The 14,064-nt window shown below is 36.7% G+C and overlaps 1 protein-coding gene across 6 annotated transcripts; it reads left to right on the top strand.

Annotated features, from left to right (window-relative positions):
* The first annotated feature begins 935 nt into the window (after positions 1 to 935).
* Positions 936 to 6,829, top strand: mif4gdb (MIF4G domain containing b). Of its 6 annotated transcripts, none has more exons than XM_079609797.1 (7): positions 957 to 1,046; positions 2,246 to 2,318; positions 2,396 to 2,478; positions 2,577 to 2,686; positions 2,835 to 2,990; positions 3,093 to 3,185; positions 5,082 to 6,660. In XM_079609797.1, the coding sequence occupies exons 2-7, from the start codon at positions 2,287 to 2,289 to the stop codon at positions 5,307 to 5,309; spliced, it is 702 nt and encodes a 233-aa protein (XP_079465923.1). In that variant the 5' UTR covers positions 957 to 1,046; positions 2,246 to 2,286; the 3' UTR covers positions 5,310 to 6,660. The 6 variants fall into 6 exon arrangements, with proteins under 6 accessions (XP_079465926.1, XP_079465924.1, XP_079465923.1 ...); XM_079609796.1 differs by having other exon boundaries at positions 959 to 1,046; positions 2,817 to 2,990; XM_079609801.1 differs by having other exon boundaries at positions 960 to 1,046; positions 2,246 to 2,302; positions 5,082 to 6,666.
* Positions 6,830 to 14,064: the final 7,235 nt, after the last annotated feature.

The following is a 14,064-nucleotide window of genomic DNA, read 5'->3' on the forward strand; positions in this document are numbered from 1 at the left end:
CTCTCTCTCTCTCGTCATTCTACTCATAAACGGTGCAGATGAGGTCTCTCTAGGTCTGATCTTCTTAAAGGACATTCCCATGACTTCCACTTGTAGCCTACTTTCCTACAAAAATATATTTATCTGAGGATTGACTGATCTCATTTTATTTCTCTGATCTATGGGTGTGAATAGGCCTAACTAAACAAAACCTGCTACTCTAAAGAGATACATTGGGCTTAGGTTACAAATAAATGAATAAGAGATTTCAACGTATATTTTGATGAAGAAAAAAAAATAGTACAACAATACAGAAAATCTTAACCTTCAAGACAGTGATGGTGATGAGAGATATGACATTTATTTGTTGTAGGCTACGTTTTTCATTTCATCTCATCACTCAGCTTTTTCCATGGGACAACAGCAGCGTCGGATGCAGGAGATTAAGAAGATCAGTTGTGTTTTCAAGTGATGTCTGTTTTTTGCAATGCTGTAATAAAGCCCATGGCAAAAGATGCTGCTGTGCCGAAGTCGGTCACTAGAGGTGGCTGTTCACTAAATTTTCGTGCGAGAACGTGCCTGGCGCTCGTGCACGTTAGTGGGTACGGCGGGGGAGTCCACAGACCATTTGAAAGGTAAAACACAAAGAAAAAACACAACAATAATAATAATGAACAAGCAAATACCATTCGGAAAACTTTTAACTCTCTTTAGGTTCAATTAAGGAAATTATGCGTTTTACATTATGAATTGCCTAACATAATGTAGCCTATAACAATATATGCTTCATAAGAAATGTTTTCGTTTTAATAAATATATTTTTGAGCATATGTGAATTATGGCTGCACAAACGGCTCCAAAGGGGCAGACCTCGTAATAAATATTAAAGTTCCATTTCAGCCAATCAGATTGGTCAACCGAGTCAACGTCATGATACGTAATTAATATTCATAAGTATACACAGCTGGTTGGTAGATTCGTTTACGGGACAGAGACTGGCCGCAGGAGAAGAATCGAGGACTGAGATATGTGAAAACATTTACGTGTTTGCTTCTCAGGTTTTTAAAGTAAGTTTTTTGTGTGCGTATGAACGTGCAATACCCCTCCCCAAAACCAAATGTTTAGTATGAATATGTGTATTACTACTAGTGTTGTTTACAATTGTATATCCGCTTGTCACGCTGGTTTGAACGGTGTTGAATGAATGCTCGCGAGTCGCGAGTGTCTGTTGTTGTTTTTAAACTATGTTTTTCTGCCTTATTGAGCGGTGTTTATGACTTTTTAGTAGTTTAGACCTACATATAGTCGTAACTTAACAAAACCGTTTCTTCACTAATCCCCCTTCAATAAATATTTCGATACCACATGGAAGTAAAGTTATAGTTGCAATTGATTTAACCACTGGTTATTTGAATCAGCAGTTTATCACGAAGTTGTTGTGTGCCTGTTGAAAGTGTGAAGCCAAAGGTGTGTGCCCGGTTGTCCTAATCCCTTTATCCCTTTAACACACGAGCTGCCCTGATTCCCTTTCAAAGTCAGACTGATGAGGCCACATATTTCACACATGATCTGTTTCACCAAGAGCACAATGACAACATGGCAATAATGTGCTAATGGTCTGAGTTGCATTGCACATATTTTAAACTCAAGGTACTCTCATAAAATCACTTTATACTAGTGTCACATTCGACAAAACCCACTTCTGAGCCAGCATGTGTCTGGCAACAGTGTCACCTACATTATAAGCTGTTAATGTCCCCCTTAAAGATTTGTGATCTTAGGTCTTTATATAATTGTATTACATGGCTTGGTTGAATTCTAATGTAGAATGCGGTCTGTTATTTCTTGATAACAGTCCGCTGCTAAGGATAACACACTGTGGCCAAGATAAACATATAGCGTTGCCGTGGACACGGTGTTCTTAGCGGAAGCAATACAATCGTTTTTAAATCAATAAACTCGTTTTTAAATCAATATTTTGTGTCAAATTATTGATTTATTTGTTAGGTAACCATGTAATAAGCGGGATAATGTAGAGCGAGGCGGTTGTTATAGCGAATACAACCCCGACAGGCTGATCAGGACCCTGACGCGAAACGGTTGTATTCGCTATAACAACCGCCTCGCTCTACAATATCCCTTACATATTGTCCTTATTTTGACACTTTGACACTGGTCATGATTTTAGGCACGTTTTTTGATATGTTGACTATAAGTGTTGCTGGTAGTTTTCTATAACATGATTGTTTCTTGTCTTTTATTGTAGCTCAACTTCATTTGTTCTCCCTCATTGCAGTTTCAGACTAAATGTGCATTGCTTCAGGTACTTGCTATGGCAGGTAACCGGATCTCATGTGCCCGAAGGTCAGTTAACAATTGACTGATCAATTGATTGACTCTCTTTCCGTCCTATCAGAATGGAGAACTCATCTAAAGAAGATTACAAGATCCAGTCGTTTGATTTGGAGACTCAGAAACTCCTCAAAACTGCTTTGAAAGGTCATTATGTCTGATCTGCCTCAGTTTTACTTTTGTTTATGACCTGTTTATGGTTCGACTCAAATGTTGTTGAATCAAAAGCCTTTTTTACTTGTCAGACCCAGGTTCAGTTGACCTGGAGAAAGTGTCCAGTGTAATAGTGGACCAGTCTCTGAAGGACCAGATCTTCAGCAGGGAGGCCGGACGCATCTGTCACACCATTGTACAGGTAAACAAATGCAATGCACCACATGTAAACTTTAATACAGTATGTTTATCGGTTTGCATGTTGCATTGTCTTCAATGCATGAAAAAGTAAACCTTTAGCTTGTAGTTTGTTAGGACTGACTTGTAAGCAGTTGACTCGCTCGATTCAGGCCGAGGCCAAACAGAGCAACGGTAACGTGTTTCGGCGTAACCTGCTGAACCGCCTCCAGCTGGAGTTTAAAGCCCGGGAAGAGACGCGGAAGAGATCCACTCAGGAGTGGGTTTGCCTCGTGTCCTTCATCTGCAACATCTTCGACTACCTCAAGGTGAACAGTTGCCTTCGGTTTTAATGCTATTATTTAAAGAAATGCATGTATAAGTTGATATCAAGTGCTTAATATGTTTTTACTTCATCCTGTCGAGTGCAGGTGAACAACATGCCCATGGTGGCCCTGGTTCCTCCTGTCTATGACTGTTTGTTCAGACTGGCCCAGTCTGACTCCCTGAAGAATGAGGAGGAGGTGAATCTTGAACATTATTACTGGAGTTTGACTGAAATGGATCAGCTAAATAAGTGAATAGTGATGCACTGACTTTCGACAACCCAATATATTCGAATGAAATTGCAAACACGTTTTGACCATGTCATGGTCTATTTCATGAACACAACGTGGTTAAAGGGATAGTTCACCCAAAAACAAAAATTATGTCTGTAATTACTTACCCTCATATTGTTCCAACCCCGTAAGACTTTCTTTATCTTCGGAACACAAAGTATGATATTTTTGATGAAATCTGAGAGTTGTCTCACTCCTCCATAGGCTTCCATATAATTTCATTCTGCCGGCCCAGAAAGTTATTAAATACATCGTTAAAATAGTCCAAGTGGCTCAACCTTAAAGCTACACTGTGTAGTTTAAGTTGATTCTTAGCAACAAAAAAAAACACTTCTTCTTGTTCTTTCAAAATGAAATGTGTTCATTAATGTATAATTACTTCTACCAACTAATCAAGTATTATCGTAAGCGTAGAATCTGCCATTTATAATACACACGGGTGAGCTGCTCGAATGGCGGAAGCCATGTTGCGCCTCCATCTTGAAAATACATTAGCCAAAGAGGGACATACCTGGAAATTCAAGCTTCGCCTTTCGCGTTTTTACACTCAGTGGCACCGTGACAAATGCGAGGGGGAGATTACTCGCGACTGCCGGCAGATTTGAAATAATACGGCCAACGTAGTTAAAACGCCCTCGGAATGGGAGGGGCTAGAAAGTAATATTCAGTCGGTAGTCATATACAATTTCACCGCTAGATGGGAGAAAATCCTACACAATGTAGCTTTAAGTTTATCAAGCGACGAGAATACTTTTTGTGTGGAAAAAAAACAAACAAAAATAATGACGTTATTCAACTATTAATTTTCTTCTGGATGGGCCTCTGAGTGAGTTCACGAGAGCGCCACGACGCATGCGCGAGAACTGAGATGACGACGCTCACGATCATTTGATGGGAAAGTCAGGTCAGCGGTGTGGACACACTTTACCGTGGGAAAATAATTATGCTAACGTAACCGCTTGTAAAATTTGTTCAGCTGAAATATCAAGAGGCTAGTTGCTGATTTAACTTTACTATGTCTGGTTTAATTTACCACTTGAAAACAGTTTTTTTACCTTAACCGAACAGCTTCGGAGTCATTGGAATGGTTATATTACTTTTTTCGGGTTGAATGGTGGTCGTTTCGCACCCCCCTATCGCATGTGAGCGGAAAAACCACCCTTGCAACTTTGAGCCGGCGGGTTGACAGACGCGGCATCAGGAAGTATTGCGTGATATCAGGTCTCGCGATGTAAATAATTGCTTTACGGCAAAAGATATCTGCTAAAATTCTGTCATTATTGCGCTCCCACACGCTGTTCGAACCCAAATGAAGACGACGTTTTAAAGAATGTCCCGTCTGCTTTGATGCCGTTGATCTAGCCTCTGGTATCTGAGAGTCAACAACAAGTTTTTCGACAGTGTTGTCAAATATCTATTCTGAAGCTGTAGGGGGAGCTCTATAGAGAAACCTGCGAGCAAAAAGTGAGAATACAGCGAAGAAATTCCCAAACCTGCATAGCCCTGCTTTAATATCCATGTTATATACCATGCCCATATATTGGGTGTAACAATATATCGTGTCACAATAGATCTCAATACAAAAATGCACCAAAATGTATCGTGGAAGGGGTCAATCTGTATTGTGTATAGTTCGTAAAATGACTGTGTGAAAAAATGTAAGTTTACAGAGTTTTGATGTCAGTACTACATTAAACAAATATATATAATGCAGTGGGAGAATAATTGTGGGTCCTGATAATGTCAAATTCATTTACATTTACACCCACAATGCAACACCAAATGTAACCTCTCTCTCAGGTGGACTGTCTGGTGTTGCAGCTGCATCGTATTGGAGATCAGCTGGAGAAGATGAACACGCCGCTGATGGACGAGCTGTTCAATCTGCTAAGGGACGGGTTTCTCCTGCAGGAGGACCTGAGCTCCATGGGTCGCCTGCTCCTGCTGGAGATCCTGGAGTTTCGCGCGGGAGGCTGGACTCTCAGCGACACGGCGCAGAAATACTACTACAGCGAAGTCACGGACTGACGCCTCCACCAGTCAGGACAGAGAAACACAAGAAGAAATGGCATTCGGAAGGAACCAGGAGTGGAGGTTTTGTTTTGATGACCTTTGATGACCTTTGATGAAGTTAGACGCAGTTCTGGGTTTTGGTGGCGCTTTCACTTGGTTAGGGGAGTTTTGGTCTTTTGATGACCATTTTTAAAGTCAACATGAATTCAAAATTGATCTTATTTATTTTCTTAATACACATTCCTCCTTCATGTTACAGAGATATGTTAATGTCCCAGCATTCCCTTGGGCAAACTATTAACATGTGCAATACTGCAGTTCGTTCATGGTTAAGCAACACTTCTCCAATTCCAGTTTCTGGAAAAAAAAAAGTTTTTTCGCTACAAATATGGCTCCTTTAGTGATCATCAGTCACAGATCTTCAAACATTTGTTTGGTTAATGAGTTTGAAAGTGAATGTAGTTCATACAATCTCCATTTGATCTTTGAATAATTATAATTTCAGCATTACAGTCATGATTAATTTGGTTATTTTATGTGTCAAAGATAAACACAAAGGGCTATAATCATTACATTAGAGGTGACATTTTTATTTATTGTAGATGGTTTTAACATCAAAATATTTAATTTTAGTTGTTTGATTTTCTAACCAATTAAGGGTTCACCTCAGTAGAAGGAAAAGCTATTTTTATTGTATAGTGCATTATTACTTTATATAACTATATATTTATGTTCTCTAGTAGATCTTAATTTAATTCAGTGAAATATAATACACCAAAAACAGTTTACAAGAGTCACAACATTTAAATGCAATGTTTCCTTTAGGGATAATAATTTTATACTATGAAAAGTAGAATGGATGTATCTGACCAAACTTAAACAGGTTCTGGATGAAGGAATAAAGCATTGCAGTACATTTGTATAAATTTGCACTGTTATTTTGCCTATTTTGCATCATTTCTATCTGTTGAAGATCAACATGAAATCAGGTAATATGCCAAAATTGTCTATTTGAAAGTATAAAAATAAGCTGTTTTTGGTCTGATCGATTCCTCGTGCTCTTGCTGATTAGACAATGCCTTGATGCGTTTTAAAAAGTTTCAAATAAAAAAAAAAGTGTGCACAATTTTACAAAAACGTGTCATTTTAGATTTGACTCATATTTTAATGAATTAATTTGAAATCGTTCACCGTGTTCAACACAAAACATCCAAGCAGAAATTATGTCCAGAATTGTTTCAGGTAGTGTACATAATATATTAGTGTTTATAATGGGATTTCATTCAAACCTGTCTGTAAATTAACAAAGTTGCTTGCTATAAGTGTTATGCCATTAATGACAAATTAAAGTAATTCAAATGATTTTATACTGAAAATAACTGTATTTATGCAGTATTTGTCTGTTAACTTAAATTGCATTCAAATGTATGTAAAATTACTAAAATAATGGCAATAATAATTTGCGGATCACCACCAGATGGAGTAAATGCACAGTTGGCACCATAGCTCACAATAAAAAATAAAAATGACCCGTGTGCAAAGTTTCAAGAGTTTTTGAGCACGTTAAGAGACCCAAAAGTGCCCGAATAGTCGTAAGAAAAATAAATTTATAATAATAATCCTAAGGAAAACAATAGGGCCTTCGCCCTTTCAGGGCATGGGCCCTGAAAATGAGAACATAACTGGCAGGACTTTTTTAACATTAGTTTTTCTAATGCTTTAACTTGTAATAGCAAAGGCTGATCACCATAATGGTGACATCAAACTCTATTAGTTTGCTCATCTGGGTGGTGTTGCTAACTAACTAACGGTTAACTGCAAGAGATTTGTGTTTTACAGTGAAAGTGTTTGATCATAATAGTTCAGGAAATACCTGTAAAAATAATAGTTTTTCTGTTAAACTTTTAATGAAAATTTCTGTTAAAGCTTTTGACCTTCAATTATGATATTTTACTTATGAAAGTTTTTTTTTTTTTTTTTTTTTTGGTGGCAGACAGTTGCTGCCAGTCATTAAACCTTTTTATACGATTTTTTGTTTTTGATCATAATTAAAGCTACATTATGTAACTTTTTTTGTTCAAGATGTAAAAAAATTATATAATGAGCAAGTAGATCATGAATCCATCTTCCAAACTGTGTTTTTTTTATTATTATTAACCGCTATAGTGGCAAAAGTTAAGTCAGAAATCGCATGCTCTCTTGAGTAGGTATGTAGTCATTTTGAATAAGTAATTACTACACAACCACTAAAAGTATGTTCTATAGTATGCATGTAATCTGGATGTATTACATTCGCCATGTTGTCATTATCATGTGACCTATACCAGCGTCATTCATAAATCATCTCCAAGGTAGTTCACCTGGGTTATTTATCCTACTCTTTTATGAGTACTGTGAATTCTGACGTACTTTGTCACATACCGTTTTTCGTCGGATGCAGACGTACCTTTAATAATTCAGGAATAACAGTTTCTCTGCTGAGCTTGTAGTGCCGTCACTTCTTGGAGCTGTTTGTAATAAAAAAAAAGAGTAAATTCCGAATGTCGGTAAAATGTATAATATTTCTGTAAACGTATTTGCACTTTTTTAATGTATTTACAAAATAATCACAAGTGATGAGACAAATTCATACAGTTGTGAACAGTTACTGTGTGTATCTCAGCCGACCACTTGTGAGACATAGGGTAAGTGTACCACCAAAATCTAAGTCTAGGTTGTTTCATAGATATTGACATCTTTTAAGAAAAATTATTTGTTAAAATGCAAGATTAATCTCACATTTGAAAATGTATGAATTAGTTGATGTACATTTTAGAATATAAAATTAAGATATTTTATGAATAAAGTCAGAAGTCTGGCATGGGCTTAATTGGTACTTCGGCACCATTTAAGCCGCATGTGTTCCAAATAAGCCCACATCATGATTGATTTATACAATATACATTTTTTAATTTATTTTAAATAAGTAAAACATTGATATATTTATTCAGTGACAGGGAAGCATTAACATTTTTTAATTTGACTAATGTTTGATTAGAGCCCTGGGTGTGATGGGTAGGTGTTAGTGGCTGGGGGTCCAGACCGGTGGTCTGGAGCCTTAAGTCGGCTTGACTCTGGAGCATCTCAGGAGCCAAGCCGAGTTGCGGATCCATACTTTCGGGGGGTATTCTAGTGGTCCCCCCACGCCGGGAGTATGAAGCCTTAAGTTGGCTTGACTGGAGTTATGCCTGGTCAAAGGTGGAACTTTGACCGAGTGTTTTCATGGGAAGGAAGCCGAGTTGGGACTCCAGACTCAGGGGTTAAGGGGTGTCCACTAGTGGTCCTCCCATATCTGGAGCTCTAAGTTGGCTTTGTTCCCGAGTTATGCCCGGTCAAAATTCCACATGAAGTCACCTATCTCGTGAAGAAAGCTGAGTTGGAGCTCCATACACCTGACCTGGGGGGCCCGCTAGGGGACCCTGCTAACCCCTGAGTCTGGAACCCCAACTCAGCTTGGGTCCCGGGTTATGCATGGTCAAAGCAGGACAGGAAGTGGTGGTATCTCAGAACCAGAGTGTCCCAGGGGCTCAGGACTGTACCTCTGGGACCTCTCAATGCCGGGACTCTCGAGCCTTAACTCGGCTCAGCTCCTGAGATATGCCCGGTTATACATAAGGGACTTTAGGACAAAACGGGCCCCATTTCATTTGATGAGTGTGTAATTTGTGTGTAATTTAATGTGTGTAATTTGTTGGCCTATATAGTTGTAAATTAAGGTAGTAAGTAAGGTAAAAGGTTAGGTAAAAGGTAAAAACACTCAAATAAATGTTATCATTAAAATATTTCTCTCACAAAGTTGATTAAACTTTGTAATTTGAGGGATTCCTCATTGAAACGCATAAGGTGGCCTTAAATGGTTCCACAGTCAGTAAAGGTGAAAAAAAGCAAGGAGCTTCAATATACTGTGGACAAAGCATCATAGTAATTTCCATTGTGCCCACATTGAGAAATGTGATGTTTTTTTCATTCAAGGTTAGCTTGTGTTGGCTCTAGTTTGCATGTGTTGTATGGCACTGTACCATTTAAGCTCATCTTTAAAAAAAGGTTAATTTATGAAAATAATCTTCCCAACAAAACAATTTATGATGTATTTATTTGTAAATGAATGTAAAATAAATCATAAAATATTTAGTGTTTGTAGTTCACATGCTTAATTATTTGGCAGTCTATCTTCCAGTAGCCTAAAGCTAATTGTTTGACCTTGAGATTAGCTTTTGAGCGCAAGCTAATAAAACTCATCTTTCCATTTAAAGGAAAATTATATACAATAATTATTTGTTCATACACAAAAAACAATACATTTATCTCTTATTTGACATATCAATGTAGTTACCAAAAGAATGGCTTAAAATTGCAGAAATGTGTTGATTTCTGAAGGGTCCCGAAACACCAAAGTTTTTGGGTGTCTTTGTTTGAGGTGCCCTGAGACCGCATGCACATGAGTGGGGCTAACGCAACATTGCCAAATGTATTTAACATGCAATCAAAAATGTCAGGGAAGTAACAAATCACTGGATTGGTTAAAATGAGGAGCAGCAAAAAATATGATTTTCTCTTTTTTTAAATTTGACTTCAAAGTTGAAAGTGGGCTTAAAGGGTACATGGGGCTTAATAGGTACACTTACCCTAGATGTTAATATCAGGTGTAAACCGGGCCTAAGTGTCCAATGATGGGACAATGTTAAGTGTCCCTCAGTCTGTCCAGAATATTTAACTTTATCCCTGTAACTATATTGAGAATAGTCTCACATGATTTGTTCTTTTAAAACAGAACATTTCTAAATCCTCAGGTAACTTGGATTTTAAAAACTTCATTCAATGCGTAGACATATCTTTAGTAATCAAATTGTAATATTCTCGAATTAAAAGTCGTAACAACTGACTTTTTTTATTTTATGGTTTGAAATGGAGATACATTATATGACATGACTTTTATTTGTCTTAGTCTAAGAGCAAGTACAGAGCTTCAAAATCGAAGGTGCAATATGCAAATAACTCCTTGAAAAGAAATTCCTTGTTTATATGAAATGTGAGTCTACAACATGACTGCTGAAAATGTTGATACTCTCAAACTAAGACCAGAAGAAGTGTTTCAGTCATATTCTTCACATTCAGTACATTCCCTCAGAATTGTGTTTGAACGACTTCACCTCTATAGTAATGAAGATGTTTGAAGAAAACTTCCCTCAAAATCGGCCTAAAGGGCTTTATCTACATGTGCCTTCACTTTAAATGTCCTTGTTTCATTTATTCCTCTGGCAAGATTAAAAAAATGAACAGTATTGAAAAATAACAGTCCTCAAAGCCAAAGAGTTTAGACTAATTTAGAAAACAAGGCAAAAAATTTCACTTTTCTCCGTTGAAATCTATGGGGTCCATTTCTTTTACTGTCTATGATACTCTCAAAAAAAGAGCAGAAGAAGTGTTTCAGTCAGATTCTTCACATTCAATACATTCCCAGTTACCTGAGAAATGTCTTTGAACGACTCTTCACCTCTACAGTAAAGAAGATCTTTGAAGAAAACTTCCTTCCAAGTAAGTTTGGATCCTTTCCATTTGGCCTAAAGGGCAAGCAGAACTATGAAGAATGCTGGGCCCTTTGGCTTTATCTTCATGTGCCTTCACTTTTAAATTCCCTTTGTTTCATTTATTCCTCTGGCAAGATTTAAAAATAGAACACTATTCAAATACCTTGTCTGGAAAACTGGTCTTGTAAGCTTGATTATTATGGAATAAAAAAAATAAACTCATCTCCTCTGCTTAAAGGAGAACGCACTTTCACTGAAGATGTTGAAAAAACAAATTGTTAATATTTTTGGGATATTCTATGTAAAAGATTAACTGTCTTTAGAAATGTTCATTTATAATTGTATTTATTTATTTATTTTTCCAAATCATATATATGGTGATATTCACTATTTTCAAAATCAAAATTTGAATAAATATCTTATTACTGTGTGTCTGCCTATATTATTTCATGAATTTCTGATATTCATATAACAAGGAAAATGCATAATAGAACATAAATATTGATAGATTAAAGGTTTGCAGTAATTTTATAATTGTATCTTTGCAAACCGTAAGTGGTAGTCTAATGAAGCCGATTCGGTGAGGGACATACCGTTACGAAAAAGTACTATAGGAATCTTATAGTATTTTGGGACAAAACATTATAGTAATCTTATAGGAATACTATAGTAATTTGGGACATATACCATAGAAGTACGATAAGACTACTATAGACATACTATAGCAGCTTTAAAATATTATAGATGTATTACAGAACATCACAGAAGTGTTATGTTCTGTAATACCTGTATAATATCCTAGAGCCGCTATAGTATTTCTATAGTAGTCTTACTTCTATAGAATCATTTTGTCCCAAAATACTATTTTCCCAAGGGTAATTAGGCCATGCATAACCAACACATAGACGAAACATTTTCTGTCATTTAATGTCGGTCATCCTCATTAATGTATTTTAAATTGTTTTCATATTTAGATATGACGGCCAGAAAAAATTAAGTTATGTTAAGTTTTTGGATGTTAAGTTGGTTCAGTGCCATTGACTCCCATTATTTTTCTGCGTTTTCCTTCAGTTTTCAGTCCATAGGCGGCCGCGCCGTCACGTCATGGGGGCAACTGTTGCTATGGAGCGTTCTATTGAGTTTCGCCTCTTGGGCTTCTACTCTTTGATACAGGTATGTGCGCTTGTTGAATTAACAGAATTTGTATTAATATCTTTCACATCTAATGCAGTCAGATTCACCGTGTTCACTCTGAAGGAATCACTCAACATGGCTGGGCACTTGTAATGACACATCGAGGATGTTAAGAGGATAAAAGCAGGTTTAAAACTTGCCCCATTCAAGTCAACAGGGTGCACATTTTAAAAAGAGGATAACACGGTGTAGGCAACACCGATTTTTGTCGTTGTTCTCTGTATTGATAGCACTCCAAATTTACAAAAAATTGAGCTCAATGTTAAAATTGACCAGAGTTCTCCTTTAAAGGCACAATATGACGATTTTTGGATTGAAATCCAAAACCACTAGAACAATATTTGTTTATTTATGTACTTGCGTTATCCCAAATGTTTCCAAGGTTAAACTAAATGTGCGATTTTAACCGTGTGTAACCGTGTGCGAGTTTAACCTCAATTTCCGGTTTTATGCTGCATTCACGCCGTGTCGTAATTACCGTAAATAAAAGATGACAACATGTGACTCGGACCTGTTATTATGAGAATGATAAGGACCTTGAGACCAGAGTTGAAAATATGAAACGTTGATAGTGGTAACTCCTTTTTTCCCTCAAAGCAACAAATACAGCAGCTCAGGACTATACTCAATAGTTGGGCTCTTTACTTTTTAATGTTAGTGTTTCTCTGGCTGCTGTAGTTTATAGGAATATTATGTCAAGAAAAGCCAAGAGAAACTGTGATAAGGTAATGGCTACATTTAAACCAAACCATTATTTTCAATAAAACATCAACATCTAAACCTCTGTTAATTCTCAATAAAGTAAATGTGGTTGGTAATAAGTGAAGCTGGCAATGCTGTTTGTGGAGTGGTTTAATCCTCCTCTTTTTGAAGTTGTTGTGTTTCTCAGTCTTCTCATCTCTTTTTCTGTTCTTGTTGTTTCGCTTTATTTCAGTATTAACAGCAGGTGTTCATCACTAATGTCACGAGAATTTGCTCGCTTGTTTTAATTCACTTTGTCGAGTGGACTATAGTAAACTAATATAGGGAATAGTGAATGGAGCAATTTCGGAAACAGTCTCTGAGTGTGTACTCAAATAAACACTAAGCAATTTTAATTGTATATCACTTACACACACAGTTTAAATGGAAAAGCTGTAAATCGGAATTCCCTGAATTCCCTTCATGACACTTAGTTTTTGTTATCGTTATTTTAAAGGTATGGGTTTCACCATGATGTTATGTGATTTTTGTCCATTTGTCATGTCAGAGACAGAATGGAGGAATCTGGGTGTACCCAATAAGGAAGCATTCATTGCATTGGTTATCTATCCACTTGGTGTGTGTGTGTGTGTGTGTGTGTGTGTGTACAGCACGTGGACAGGTTGTAGGAAGGAAGGACACAGGGGTTCGAAGTATTTTGAGCAGTAGAAATAGTTTAATTATTGTACACTGGTCGACTAGTGATTTTATTATTTTTGGCGCTGTTGCTTCTTCGACACGGTTCTTAAACACTGCGGTCCTCTCATCTAATTTAAAGCAACGCTATAGCCATCAAAAACTGTACTTTTTTATACATATAAATGATTGTGTATTAATAGTGTTTCTATCACACATACAATTACTTGTTTGCAAAGACACTGAGAAGTAGAATACTGACGTATTGATGGCATATAAACGTAATTGTTTACATATGAACAACTTTACAGATGTACAAATGTGTACAAATTCTTATTTATAAATATATAAAATTGTGCCAGTAATATTTTGATTCTGTTGCATCAAATTCAATTGGCATAACATAGTTTTCAGTCACATTTAGCTTATTAAATGCAGTTTACTCATCTACTTAATATGAAATTACAACATTTTGCTCTGTTCTGTGCGACTTCTGCTGCAAACTCGTTTCGAAGGATTACATAATGTTAAGCAAGACTACACTTTAAACCCTTAAAATTAACATTTCTGTAACCGTTTAACCATTATTTATCATTTATTTTGTTTGCCGTAGTTCAAATGGGTTTTCTCAG

The sequence above is a fragment of the Phoxinus phoxinus genome (assembly GCF_949152265.1).
Source record: "Phoxinus phoxinus genome assembly, chromosome: 1".
In the NCBI taxonomy this organism is placed as follows: domain Eukaryota; kingdom Metazoa; phylum Chordata; class Actinopteri; order Cypriniformes; family Leuciscidae; genus Phoxinus; species Phoxinus phoxinus.